This window comes from Microtus pennsylvanicus, chromosome 4 (genome assembly GCF_037038515.1).
Source record: "Microtus pennsylvanicus isolate mMicPen1 chromosome 4, mMicPen1.hap1, whole genome shotgun sequence".
Lineage (NCBI taxonomy): Eukaryota > Metazoa > Chordata > Mammalia > Rodentia > Cricetidae > Microtus > Microtus pennsylvanicus.
In genome coordinates this window covers 79,778,089-79,792,661 of record NC_134582.1, presented here as the reverse complement: position 1 = coordinate 79,792,661, position 14,573 = coordinate 79,778,089, and the positions used below count along the sequence as shown (strand labels likewise).

General features: G+C 50.7%; 1 protein-coding gene across 5 annotated transcripts in view; it reads left to right on the top strand.

Moving 5' to 3' along the window:
* Nucleotides 1-14,573, top strand: part of Hrh2 (histamine receptor H2) — a 40,911-nt gene that overhangs the window by 17,383 nt on the left and 8,955 nt on the right. For all 5 annotated transcript variants that reach the window (XR_012910355.1, XR_012910356.1, XR_012910354.1 and 2 more), the window contains exon 2: nucleotides 4,999-6,512. Coding sequence is in view for 2 of the 5 variants with exons in the window: in XM_075969611.1 (XP_075825726.1) it covers nucleotides 5,440-6,512 (1,073 nt within the window). In the remaining 3 variants the exon portion in view is untranslated. The remainder of the gene's footprint in view (nucleotides 1-4,998; nucleotides 6,513-14,573) is intronic.

The window sequence follows — 14,573 nt, the reverse complement described above, 5'->3', positions numbered from 1 at the left end:
AATCATCAGTGCCTGCTCATGCAAACCCGTCAGGGACCTCTGATGGGTGCAGGAAAACAAGGCCCAGGAGTCCTGCTCCTGCCTTCCCAGTTCGAGCATCCTCTACCACTCTCCCTGTCCCCTGCTAGAAGCTTCCCACGCACTGTAGGTTAAAGAACACCATCTCCTACCTCAAGCTCTTTGGGGGTCTGCTCTCCATGTGGGATCTGCTTGCTCCCCATTTTCACTGCCACCTCCTTTCCATCTTCCATGGCTCTCTCCACTCTCCCCTGTAGGGTACTTGATACAATTGCTATTAAATCAGCAAGTCTAACACAGCTTCCATGGTTCATCCCTGCGCCACACCCCGGCCTCCATGTCTGTTGTGCTTGCGGCTCTGTCCCAAGAGCCCAGCCCAGGGTCTGCACCTGGATGGCTTTCAGGAAATGGATGGCGCATGCGTGCTGTCGGATGGCGCATGTGTGCTGCTGGGCCCTGATGAAGGTGCCGTTTGGCGTGGTGTGCACCCTGTGCCGTTTGGCGTGGTGTGCACCCTGGTGCAATGCCGTTTGGCATGGGATGTGCTCAGGGTTTCAGTTTCCTTATGCTCACCATTTTGGTACCCACCAACTGAAGAAGGAAGTAGTCATTCTGGGACACCTTTGTCCCTCTGAAGAGAGCACATCAGAAACAGAACTCACATCCATCAGGGTCAGAGTCCCTGACTTCGGCACGCCTCTACTTCCCAGAATGCTTTTCTAGAATGAGAATCAGCCCAGGAAGGATGCCCAGTGACCTCCATGTTCCTTACCTACTGTAAGTGATGCTGGAGATACACACCATTGAGCCTTAACTGACCCCCACCCCACCCCCACTCTCTGGCTGTCTGTAGCCAAGCCTGGCATCCCACAAGGTCATGTTGGTGGTGAAAGCACATGTTTCACAGAAGGGAAAACTCTACTTACCACAGAGGACATAGCACCAAGCCGAATTTCATCCAATAGGACTGGTCCAGCCTGTCCCCCAGCCCATGCTTTCCTAGTCATTTTTTCTAGATTAGTAGCAATGAGGTAGAAGCTGGGGCATCAGACCAACCTAGATTTACCCCCCGCTACTTTCCAGACATAGTGAAATGGTGTTCTGGACATCATCCCAATTCAGTTCCTGAGGAGACAGTATAGACAGTAAATTACCCCAGAGTGCCCCAGGAGGAACATTTATTTTCACAAGGCCATGAAAACTCAGAACTCTGAACAAAAAGCATTAGCTATGGGCAGGTAAGGAAAAATGAGGGGTTTGGAGGATGGAAAAACTACCTCCAAGAACCAGGAGATGACGGGAGACAAGTCTTGGAAGAAGAGTAAGAACATCCAGGACAAGAAAGGGCTGGAGGGCATGCCAGGCAGCAGAAACAACACCTGCAGTGGCTCAGGGTCAGAGGGGCCCTGGCATGTTCCAGAAGCAGGAAAAAGTGAATCCTGCCACAGCTGTGATCCTCAGAATGCTGGGAGGCACAATGGCGCTCAGCAGGCAGGAGCTGACATTGACAGTAGGAGATTGGACCAGATCACAGAGTGTGTTGAATACCCAGCCAAAGGCAGGTCATGGGAACCGGCCAGAGCAGACCTCCCCACGCAGAGCCCAGCATAGCTGGGTGGGTGTAACAGGTACCCAAGAGATGCAATGGGGTCCCAGCCTATGGTTGCTTCTGAGCGCTGCTTATGTGGGCCACCTGGGATGAAAGGCATACGATGAGTTTGTTAACAAGGTGGCAGTGGTTGGGGACACCTGTGGGTAAAATCGGAAGCTTTCCTTTGTGTACTGGAGACGTGCTCTGCATGGGTACATTCAGGAAGCCCCTCTTTCAAATGTGTTAAGGCAATTATGAGGAACCTTTGAAAGGTGATATATAAATGCACAGCTGAAGTATTTGTGGGCAACCCATGAGATGGCAAAGGAAATGGCTGGTGAATAACAAACACATCTTTCTCACACACAGAGAGAGGTAGAGTCAAACTGCTTGAATTTGTATCAAAGATAAGATATCATGCATACTATTTTTTTTCAATTTTGCACAACTGCTTTGGAATATTCAATATAAAACAAACATATTTCACCTGTCCATTCAGGCATAGTCACCAGGCCCAATGAGCCTCAATGATGAGCATTCAGGTGGGGAAACGACCTACAAACACTTCACACTGTACACACTTTCTCTTCATATGAGCAATGAGAAAGGATGTGGATGGGTGGGTGGATGGATGGAGAGGTGTCTGGATGGGTGGGTGGGTGAATGGATGGATGGGTGGATGGGTGGGTGGATGGGTGGGTGGGTGGGTGGATGGATGGATGGATGGATGGATGGATGGATGGATGGATGGGTAGATGGATGGATGGATGGATGGATGGGTGGATAAATGGATGTATGGATGGATGTATGGATGTATGGATGCATGGATGCATGGGTGCATGGATGCATGGATGGGTAGGTGGATGGATGGTAAGATCCAATTGGCAAGGCCAATTGAAATCTAATCAGAGAATGGGCACTAAGGATGAACCACAGGCACTTGAACTATGGATATTAATCAGCTCTCCACACTGTGACAAAAACCTGAGGTAAACAAGGAAATAAGGTTTATTGGAGCTTGTAACTCTAGAGGTTTAAGTTCATGGTCTCGACCCCGTGGCTTTGGGCTTGTGGCAACAAAGCACATCGTGGCAGAAAGTGCATGGCAGAGGGGTCTGTTACCTCACGGCAGCCAGGAAGCAAAGATGGAGACAGGAGGGGTTCAAGGCCCCAATAACCCCTTCAGTCCTTCATTAGCTTATCCTCATGACCCCACTTCCTCCCTGCAGGCCCTGCCTTCTAAACCTTCTACCACCTCTAGCAGTACCACAGGCTGGTGACCAAGCCTTTGGAGGCCACTTATCCAAACTATAGCACTGAATTTGAGTCTCGGCTCTGCCAGTACTCAGAGAAACTACATCACTTGGTTCTTTGTCAAGGTTGAATGGAGACGATCTCTCATTCCGGGGGCTGCCATTAGGATTCAAGGATGTTTATCTGCTATGAGCAACATCACATAGGCCAGGCCTGGTACACAGTGCAGAGTCATCACAGTGTATGATCTATCACCCTCTTCACGGTCCCCATATATGAACAGGAAGACAGTAAAGTGGATACTGGGAAGACTAACAAAGAAAGAATAACAACTGGTCACCTGTCCTTCCCTGGCACCTGGAACATTCCAGCATGTTCAAAGTCCCAGAGAAGAGATTGTTTGAAGAAAACTAGAGGGAAGGAGAGAAGGAGGAAGGGAGGAAAGGAGAGAGGGAGGGGAGAAGAGGGAGGGAAGGATGGGATTTCTAATTATATTGAGAGCCGTTTCACCCAGCTTTGAAGAGTCTCCCAAATATTAACTTGAATATCAGCCCAATGCCAAAATGCCTACAGCCAGCTGTCAAGGAATTGGAGAGAATGTTATTATCAGAAATAGGGAGTCTCAAAAAAAAAAAGTCTATCCTTTTTGCTTCCCCTCCAAAGTTAATTAAGTGTGGTGGTAAGACCCGCGCTGTTTGGTCTCTTCATGTAATGAAGGGCTCCTCCAGAAATAATAGCCAGAGGATCAGCTCACAGGGCTGAGAGGCTGAGGCAGCTGGAGCAGCAGAGGATGTCGGGAACCCTGCTCCAGCACAGCCATTCCGACCAGAGGAGGCATTTGTATTCAGACTGCAGAGAGCTCCAGGCAAGAGCTGGAGAGAAAAGGCAGGATTTATTATGTCCCTTGGTGATCCGCTTGCTTCCAAGAGGGTTCCTCTGGCTGTCATTTAGATTTCCACAGTCTCAATCCTTAGGAGAGCCTGCTGGCTGCTCTCCCAAAACAAAACAAAACAAAAAAGAGGGGCTTGTGTAAAAGGGGTTGCCATGAAACAAGACCTGACCTTGTTTCTCATCAACTGGAAGCACAGGCTGTCATCACTGGAAGGGATGTGTGGAGGTGACCTGGTATCTGGGTGTTGTGAGTACAGCTATTGACTGAGTAGTCTTTGTGGGAGGGGGGAGAAGGAGGGAGGGAGGGAGGGGAGAAGGGAGGAAAGCAAAATGGAGAGCAGGGAACACACTGAAATGCCTGAGAAGGTGGTAGAGTGGTAGGAAAACCACTTCCAGCCACACCGTGAACTGTTAGAGCCTTGAGGGTCAAGTGATCTGTGTGCTGGCTGACCTGGAAGTGGAAGAGTATACACTGCTAAATACAAACCAGGAAGACTTGGGCATGAGTGTTGAACACTGAGCAAGGATGGAGTGGACAGATCATGGAGACAGCAGACGATGCTATGTCTAGCCCTCTGCCTGCTTTTGCACAGGAGACAGGATGCTTTGAAATCACTTGGGGTGGGGAAATCAAGATGATGTTGTTGCAGATGAAAGCAGCATGAAATTCACAGTTCCTTGTCCATCACAAAGCTTGACTGGACCACAGTCCACGCCTTCTTTGGCACATGGTCCTCTGCGGCTGCTCTTTTGCTACAGTGGCAGAGGCGTCAGTTCAGCAGACATCCTGCAGGCTGGGCAAAGAAAAGAATACAAGCTGCCTGGTTCTTCCTCCGAAAACATTACTGGTCCCCAGTTTAGAGTGCTCCCCACACTTAATAAGAGTAAGTTTAAGCCATTACTTTATCCACTCAATGTATCATTTCATCGACAGATAACAAAGGCTGCTGGTGGGGCCAAGCACCAGCAGCCAGCTGGGAGCGAATGAGAGCAGTCCTATCCCAGAACCCCCCCCCCTTCATTTATTTTCTCCCCAGGGTATTCTAGCCCTTACATCCTGGTACCCTTCACCACCCCATCACATGCCCTGACCAGCTTGGTCCTTCCTAAGGAAGGGTACCTGGAAGAGTCTCATGCCTCCTAGTTTCTCACCAGGTGATGAAGTCTGGAAAGATTCACCTTGGAACTGGCCTTGTTGCTGGTCTAATGATGAAGGGCTAAACACTCAATCTTTGCATTTTCAGCTCCTGTGACCCCAAAGCGGGCAACCGATAGTCCTCAATCTTAGGCCATGGATGGAAGCGGGCCCCAGTCATGCAGAAGGACATGACAGCCTATGTGTATGAGCCCTTGCACATAAAGCAAAAGCCACCTCAAGACACAGCCATCAGCGCCTCAGTCTCCATGAGGATCCTAGAAGGTAGACACATACTACAGACCTGGAAGGAAGGTGATGTGGAAGGCCAGCTGAGGACTGGGCTTTGAGCCTTGAAGACCCTGTCTTACTTATTCTTATGCCCTGTACTGCACAAGGAACAGCTTGATCTATTCCCACAACATTAGGCTAGTCACTAGACCCTCCCCAACCTTCCTTTGGCTTGGCCAGGAACCCGAAGCCCAGTGGTTGGAGCTGGAAGAGAAGTAACCAAGGCCCAGGGTGAGTGTCGAAGCTACAGGGCCCCAGAATGGAGCCCAATGGCACTATCCATTCCTGTTGCTTAGACTCTACTGTATGGAAAGTCACCATCAGTTTGATCCTCACCACCCTCATCCTCATCACCATTGCTGGCAATGTGGTCGTCTGCCTGGCTGTCAGCCTAAACCGTCGGCTCCGCAGTCTGACCAATTGCTTCATTGTGTCCTTGGCGGCTACTGACCTGCTGCTTGGCCTCCTGGTGCTGCCCTTCTCTGCCATTTACCAGCTCTCTTTCAAGTGGACCTTTGGCCGGGTCTTCTGCAGCATCTACACCAGCCTGGATGTGATGCTCTGCACAGCCTCCATCCTCAACCTCTTCATGATCAGCTTGGACCGCTACTGTGCTGTCACAGACCCACTGAGGTACCCCGTGCTGGTCACTCCAGTTCGTGTTGCCATTTCTTTGGTCTTCATTTGGGTCATTTCCATCACCCTATCCTTCCTGTCTATTCACCTGGGGTGGAACAGCAGAAACGAGACCAGGGGAGACAATGACACCTCCAAGTGCAAAGTGCAGGTCAACGAGGTGTACGGGCTGGTGGACGGGCTGGTCACCTTCTACCTGCCTCTTCTCATCATGTGTGTCACCTACTACAGAATCTTTAAGATCGCCAGGGAGCAGGCCAAAAGGATCAATCACATCGGCTCCTGGAAGGCAGCCACCATCAGAGAGCACAAAGCCACTGTGACGTTGGCTGCGGTCATGGGAGCGTTCATAATCTGCTGGTTTCCCTACTTCACGACATTTGTTTATCGTGGGCTGAGAGGGGATGATGCCATCAATGAGGTGGTTGAAGGCATCGTTCTGTGGCTAGGCTACGCCAATTCAGCCCTGAACCCTATCCTGTACGCTGCTTTCAACAGAGACTTCCGCATGGCTTACCAACAGCTCTTCTGCTGCAAGCTTGCCAGCCACAACCCCTACAAATCCTCCCTGAGGCTGAACAGTTCTCTGCTGTCCAGGAACCAAAGCCGAGAAGTCAGATGGCAGGAGGAGAAGCCCCTGAAGCTCCAAGTGTGGAGTAGGAAAGAAATCACACCTCCCCAAGGAACCCCAGACAGGTAAACCTTTGTGTGGGTTGGAGGTGCCGGGAGACACCTCACCCTCTGTGTGGGTGGCGCTGAGACCATTCCGTGAGCATTTTACAGAAATCATCTCTCATCCTCCAATGGCTCTCTTAGGTAGAACCTCTACCTTCAGTTTTAGAAGGCCACATTAAAGGTACCGGAGATCTTATCAAGGGCCACAGAGCTGGGACCTGGACAATGTGCTACTCACCCCCAGAGCTCAGAGGCCCTTCTTTCTAACTAAATTGCCTTTCCACTCAGGTGACCTAAGTAGAAGGCCCAACTCTGCCACTTGGGCTTTGTGGGTGGTCAGTTAAAAACCCTCAGAGGAACACCCAAAAGCCATGCGCAAATCAGCTCTTCCTTGAGGAGTGTTCAAGTTAGTAGGGGATGAAAACGGCAGAGGTCAGAAGGTGGGGCCTCAGTGGAAACTAAAGTGTGGGCCTTGTGTGTGGAGCGTGGAGAAAGACAGACACGAGGACTAAGGCAGGCTTTGGGAAGACGGGTGTGGTTAGCAGAGCTGAGCCTTGGACAGAAGGCCACGACAGCCCCTTTGATGTGGGCAGGAGAGTGAGCCTGTAGATGTGTAAGAAGGAAGTTGCATTAACCCATGGATGGGGGGAGAGAGAACAGCAAAGTTTTGTAGGCTACTTAAAAAACAAAAAGCCTGCAGAACATTGGGTATCCAGAGTGCAAGTGATAGCCAGGACAGGGCGCAGGAGCACAGCGACAAAATTCCACCTCTGAGAGGTGTTCAAGCTGGGAAGAGAAAAGAATCAAAATGAAATTTCAGTAAATTCCCTGGGGACAAAGTCACGGCAGGGTACTGAGGGAATCCATGGCACTGTCCTGGGAGGCACTCAATAAGGTCTCTGAGTACAGAGCCCTGTGGCACCGTCCTGGGACACACTCAGAAAGCTCACGTGTGCAGGCTCCATGGCAGTGCCCTGGGACACACTGAGGTCATTTGCTGTATGCAAAGCCAGCTCCTCCATGAGTCATGAACAGAGGATTGAAAAACACCTAACAGACAAGTTGCTCCTTAATGTGGCTTTTCTCTCTCTTCCCCCAGACCATACCTCTGCCCCTACAGGGCTGGTCTGTGGAACAGACCCATTCGTTCATTCATTAGTTCATTCATTCATTCACAAGCCCCTGTGAGAGGTTCTGAGTTCTGAGAAGCAACTGTGAGGGCTGAACTGCCTCATTACATACCTGGCCTTCATCCCTTCTGTCCTCACAGGTGTCACCCCCTCCTAGGTGTGGAGGGTCCTCCCATAGATGTCACACCAGTCCCCCTCCCCTCTGTATCATTGAAAATCCCATTGCCCCTGATCCTGAACTCTTGCTCCAGTATCAATCCTGTCATCTGGGCCTCCGGACTCCCCCCTCAAGTCCACCCTCCACGCCAGCCCAAGGTCACCCTGCAAGTGGAGACTCCCTTGTCCCAGCCTGATAGGTAAAATGCTCCCCTCAGGCACGTCATTCTCCCTCTTCCATTCAGGAGGCCACAGAGCTGATTTAGTTCGTAGTGGAGGAAAAACAAAGATGCAGGGTTACAGACTAGACAGAAGAAAGTAGCCACTGTTTGGCTAGTGTATCACCTTGAATCCATCATCCCTGCTCGCTCTTTAGCTAATATTCACCTGTTGACCCTGTTCCTTAAACATTCTCTCAGTACATGCTTGGCAGGAATGGCTGGGTCACACCAGGCTCCCTCCACTTGCTCTCTATAGAGGCCAAAGGAGGGCAACCGATGCCCTGGAGCTAGCTATAGACAGTTGTGGGGCCACCTGACACGGATGTTGGGAATCAGCCTAGGTTTTCTGCAAGAGCAGCACACTCTCCAGACAGCCCTCTGACTCCTAATCTCCACTTCACAGACAGGCAACTGAGGCTCAGAGTCCAGCAGGTTCCCCCAGCAACACCAGCTGGGAGTTCCTAGCTGCTCCGCTAATGAGTACTTTCTGGACGCTGGGCACCTGGCAGGTCTGGATGTCCATCCACATTTTCTTCTGTCCCCAGCGTCATCCTGGGGAAAGCCAAGGACAGTTAAGAGGTGGTGCTTGCCTGGCTCGATCATAGCTGTGGCAGTGAGTCCAGAGCTCAGGTCCTAGAGAGCTCAATTGTCGTCTGTCTTCGGCCTCTAGGAACGCAGACAGGCTTGGGGGAGGGGAGCAGAGGAGCCCACACACTTTAGAATTGCAGCAGACTAAGAACAGACAGCCGCTGGTTTTCTCTGCTCTGCCTGAGTGACTGTGACCTTGAGAATCCCTCAGGAAGGTCAGCTCCCTGCTTTCCTGCTGACTGGCAGTTTGTCCTTTCTGTCTGAGGGCAGGAACAGAACTTACCCAGCACCTTTAACTCTACTCCTGAAGAGGACCGACCTAGATTATCCTGAGTGAAGCCGGTGGAGACCTCAGGAGAGAGGTTAGCAAAGCTGGCTGCTCCTACTTTCTCTGTGCCCGGGTAGCCAGCTCCCAGTTTGAGGCTCTGTCTGCCCCTTCCTCTGCCCTGCTGTGGGAGCACCTCACCCGCCTGACTGCATCACTACAAGTGAGCTTTTACCAAGTGTTTGCCAAGGCCTTTGTTAGCTGCCTGAGCTGTCGGTACATAGCAGTGAACAGAACACAGACCCCGTTCTCAGGTGAGCAGTACTTCTCACAGAGCGGTCCTGAGCCACTAGCAACTGCCCAGAGACAAGCCGACCGGCGGCAGGCTACCGCTGCTTCAAATATGGTAGAACTAAGTCTGTCCTCCAAGCCTGGCCTCTGGCCACCAACAAACACCTGGACTTGAACCTGCCTCTGCTTTTGACAAATACCCCAGACGCAGTCCTGTAGACACTGGAAGGGGAAGCTGAGGCATTGGAAGGTTTTGACCTATCTGTAAGGCAGAGCAGGTGGAGAGGCTGGACCCTTTGGGTCTTATCCCCCTCACTCGCTTGCTCCCATAATCTCTGGGGAGATAAGACTCCCAGGCGGGCACCTAGCCTATCAGTCAGTACCTCTGAGTGTGCACTTCCTCATTCCAGCAGAGCCCCTGCGTTTCTGCTCCTGACTCGACAATGACCAGGTGCCTCAAGGGCTGGAGTATGAACCAGGTGCCTTCTCCTTCACCTTTAAACACTCCCCTTGCCAGGGAGCCAGAGTGTCATCCAGTTCCTGAGTCTGCCTTCCTTACCTCCAAAACCACACAAGACCTTTCTAAAAAGGTCTTGATAATGGTCCAACCCTTCTGTTGGGAATGGAAGTCAAGGCTTACCCAGCCACCAAAGCACTGTACTGCTTGGAACCTACAGTTGCACTGATCTCCTCTTGTGTACACGGTTGACATCTCCCAGGCTACAAGACATTGTGTCACCTTCAACTAGTGCTATATTTGCTCCCCTACACCATAAGTTCCCTGAGGCTAGGCCCTGCCCCTGTCACTCATTGCTGGATTCCCCGACAGCCAGCCTTGTGCCTGGCATGCTGGCAGATGTCCAGATAAATTATTGCCCTAGGTCTATGCAAACCCTGAGAAGATATGAATGTTAGTTACTTCACTGTAGACATCAGGAAACCAGCCTCAAAGAGGGTAGTGTAAGAGCCTAGGAAAACTCAAAGAGAGCTTGTTCCCTTTTCTTATACATCACGTCATAGGGGGCCCTCCCTTGAGCCTTGACACCAGGGCCAGATCTCATAACAGTATCCAGGCCCATCTCTGAGTCATAAAGCCTCAGACGGGAAGCTTTTCCAGACCCACCCACCCCCACCAACTCCCATAGATGACCCTGGAAGAGAGAAGGCACATGACAGTAGCAGCACACGTATCTCTAGCCAGGATAGCCTTCCATAGAGCCAAGCACAGCATGACCTTACTATGGGGTGGGGCTGCTTGGTTTCCTGTAAGTTCATTCTCTGGAGATGGGCCGCAAGATCTGTGGACATGCCAGAGCGTCATGTCTGACAGACACTTCCCCACAGGGGCTGTTACTAAGAGGAGTTTTGTGCATCGCCCTAAACTTGTTAGCTGGTTCAAGAGCCCAAATGCATTTATTTCCATCTTCTGACTCTCCAACAAGGCCTAGATTTTTGGCATGTTGATTTCATCATTTCTTAATGGCCCCTCCGCAAATATTAAAAGACAAGTGACGCCCCCTGTCCCTGGGGTCCTGTTGGCTGCCTTGTATAGGTCAGGTCTCCCTCTCTGCCCTGATGTCAGCTGCTGCAGGTCAGGTAGACTCAGTATGAGTCATGGTGCCTCTACTCGCTGGTCGGTGACAATCTGAGGTCCACTTTCCAGTCTATAAAGTGGCGACAAGTCTCACTGTCTTTTAAAGGTGCAGGCCCTTAGCATCCCTGGCATATGGCATGTGTGTGAACAAAGGGGATTCTTTACTTCATCATCCATGTCTTCCTCTTCCCTGTCTACATCTCATCATTTCATCTTTCTTTCACATTTTCTCCCTCTCAGTCCAGAGACTGTCAACCCACCCATTCAAAGTGCACACACTAGTGTTTTCCAGAACCTTCACAGAAGAGTGTGGCCAATGTCATAGCCAATTTTGGAGCACTTATCTTCCCCCAAGGGAACCCTATTCCCTACTGTTGCCACCTCCCAGTTCCCATAGCCCATTCCTGCATCCTCTAACTCAAAGGAAGTGCCCTGTCTATGTAGCTTTCCTGATCCTGGATATTTTGTGCCCGGTTTCTTTCATTTAACAAGATATTTCAAAAAAATCTACTTTTCCTGTGTCTGGTCTTCCTTTATCCAAACTTTTTGTCTTTGCTTTCCTCTCCTTCCTTCCTTCTAAGGCCCATTCATCTTTCACCAGGAACGGTGGTGGAGGCACAAGGAGGTTCTGTGGGTCTTTGGACACAGATAGCTCTCCATGGGCTCAGCTGAAGACCCAGTGTAAGGTTGTGTCTGGGACCTAACTGACTCAGATCCTACCCTCCTCTTTACACCCCTCCAGGTGGCCTCAAATGCCTAGATACTACAAACCTGCTCCGTGAGCAGACAGCCATGGCCACAGATAACCACGGCCACAGACAGCCACAGCCACAGGCAGCATGGCCACAGACAGCCATAGCTTCATCTTCTTTCTCTGGAAAGAATGTGGGATATGGGAGCCCCTTCTATCCTCAGTGGAAGTCAGGGGAAAGAGAATAAAAAGAGAAGTAGGGATCCCCGTCACAGTCTCAAAAGTCCAGAGGATAAATTAGAGCCCCGGAAGGAAACAGTGCATCCAAGGATGGGTGCCTTTGGAGCCAGATGGAGGTTGAACCCGCTTCACCTTCTTCCCGGGACTATTCCTCTCCTCTGGTCTCTCTCCAAGGCAAGTCAGCAGGCACTGCCTTCCTAGGGCCTTGGGGGGAAGGAAAGAGCCACAGCATTGCTGTCTTTACACCCTTAAGATAAAAGACTTCACCCAGCTGAGAAGACAGGAAAAAACCCAAAGGCCCTTTCCCTGTGGGACCCAGCTCCTGGCAGCAAGCAGCTTGGGAGCACAAAGGAAGCGCCTCTCCCCTTTCCCCCCTTCCAACCACCTGATGCCCTGGGCTAAACCAGGTTACAGACCTTCCCAGACCCACAGGAGACATCCCAGCAGGAAGCAGATGGGAACAGCTTCTCTTCAGAGCGTCAGGCTCCGTATCTAAAATTGTAACAGGAAGAAAAGATCCTATTCCTTGTGTCTTTGAGGTACTGTGTCTAGTTCAGATGCACAAATTCTTACTGCCATCGGGGAATTTTCCGCCCCGTTCAGCACAGTGTCACCCTGCTCAGCTTCTCAACCTAGGAATGGCAGGCTGTGCCATACAGATGAGGTCCATGGGAGGCCGGGATAGCCCAGAGCGTGTAAGTACAGACCGTGACATCTGTGCGGTCTATCTCCTAACAGTGAGTTTCTCGGATCATGTCAGTTGCTAAATAACACACACCTGTGCTCGGTCTGCCACCGTAGCTGAAAGGCAGCCGTGAACAAGTAAATGCATGAAGGTGGCTGTGTCCCAGTAAAGTATTGTTTATGGGCACTAAAATGTCAGTTGCATAACATTTTCATGGGTCATGAAGGGCTGCTTTACATTTTGATAGCCCTTTTTTTTTTATTAGAACAAGCAGTAGGTAATATTGGATCCATGGACTGTAATTCACCAATGCTGGTACAGGGGTAAGATCTGAATACTAATTCCCAGCCACACTCTGTCTGGGACTTTACGTATATGCTTTGCCCTCTCTAAGCCCCAGTTTGCCCATCTGAAAAAAATGGGAATTAAAATCATCTTCCTAAAAGGGTCAGGAGGAGGCTTCTCACCAGTTCACACACACTGCCTGGCACAGCTATGCTCGAACCTGGAAAGCAGGAGATTTTATTCCCCAGTGGCAAAAGTTTGGGGCTTCAGTGGATTTGTCTTGGGCCAATCCTGGGTTACTCAGATTGGCTCCTGAACCTCTTGTCCTTCCTTCATCTGAAAGCTGGGAACTTGGATTAGTCATGGGGAACTCTTCCAACAATAACTACATATAAATGCTTAATGAAGGAGTGAAATTATGCCCACAACCCCAACTGTGATGTGTCAAGAATCTCTGGCAGCAGCCAGAGGAATATGGTTTTCATACTAATGAGTCACTTAGCGTGTGGAAGAGAATGCAACAAAATTTGTTCTTGTCAGGATGAGCTACAGGATGAGCAGGGCAGGTGAGGGCATTGGCAGGCACCAGCAAGCTCTCCAGCCTTCGGAACAGGCAGCCTGGCTTCTTGGTGGTTCTGTCTTTACTTTAGGGGTGTCTGCTGGCTGCGACCCTGAAAAGCACGCATCCTTCTCTGAGACTCAATTTTCCTCACCTGTAAAAGAGCTGGTCTGCCCCTGCAGAGACAGCAGGGAACCCCGGTTGGGGTGACACTGGTATTTATGTAACGCAGAGCTGTTTGCAGCAGAGTGTTGGGAGCCAGGGAGGGTGTCTACATCTGCGAATTCCCTGACAGGGAGGATGATGCCTTCCCTGCCTAGAGATAAGGAGTGAATGGGGGCCCTGTAGCAAGTGCTGAAGAGTGAGTGGCAGGTATTGATTGCCACATGAGCATCAGTAGGTCTTCTTGTCCTGTATGTGACCCACGCAAAGCTGCAGGAGACAGAGCGAACTGCCTTACAGCCCACATAAGACAGTCCTGTGTTGGAGAACCACCCACATGCCGTCACCACCCACTGACTGGAATTCAAGATAGGTGTCAGGGAAGTCCCTGACTCTATTACTTTCAATTCATCCCAGATGAAGGGCAAAAACAGACTAGAGACAAGTCCACCCAGGCCCAGACAGTTAAGACGATGAATTTAACTGGGGTGACAGGAGTGTGCGCAATTCAGATGGCCGCAGCCTGAATGAGACCTCTCAGATACTATCCCACTGCAGCTCCCTGTGCAATCTGCAGGCAGCTGCACCACCCAAGGGTCTCCTTCTCCAAAGAGACTGTTCACTGCTGTATAAGCTCAAGAGGAAAGTCGCTTGTAAGTCTTACGACTCCTGAGCCACATTCCCCTTCTTGTGGGGAATGTTAATTTTTGTTTAAGTAGAATCTACAGCTGAAAGTCAGAGAATCATCATTCTTCCTGCCACGGACTCCTGAAGTAACGACTCTGCACCGCCTTTCTCTCCCTGTCCAGGGGCACATGGGGTCCCCAAGTCACAGTGGATGGAAAGATGAGTCTTATGCCCTGCCCCTGTGAGGGTTAGCCCCTAGCTAGCAACTTGTGTTCTCTCTCTCTCTCTCTCTCTCTCTCTCTCTCTCTCTCTCTCTCTCTCTCTCTCTCTCTCCCCCCTAGCTGCTGGTGTTTGCTCTGATTCATCGAGTCTTTGATTCATCGATTCCCACTTTTGCCAGTTTCACACCTAATCCCCACCCATGAAGTTGACCATCTGAGGCCCGGTGGAAGCTGTCTCTCAGGGGCAGCCAGCTGACCTGGGCTTTACTTCCTTTCTCTAAAACTGCCCCAGTCTGTAAAGTGCGCTGATCGTGTTCGGCACCTCCCTCTGGGTGCAGGGCTAGGACTATCAGCACAAGCCTGGGTA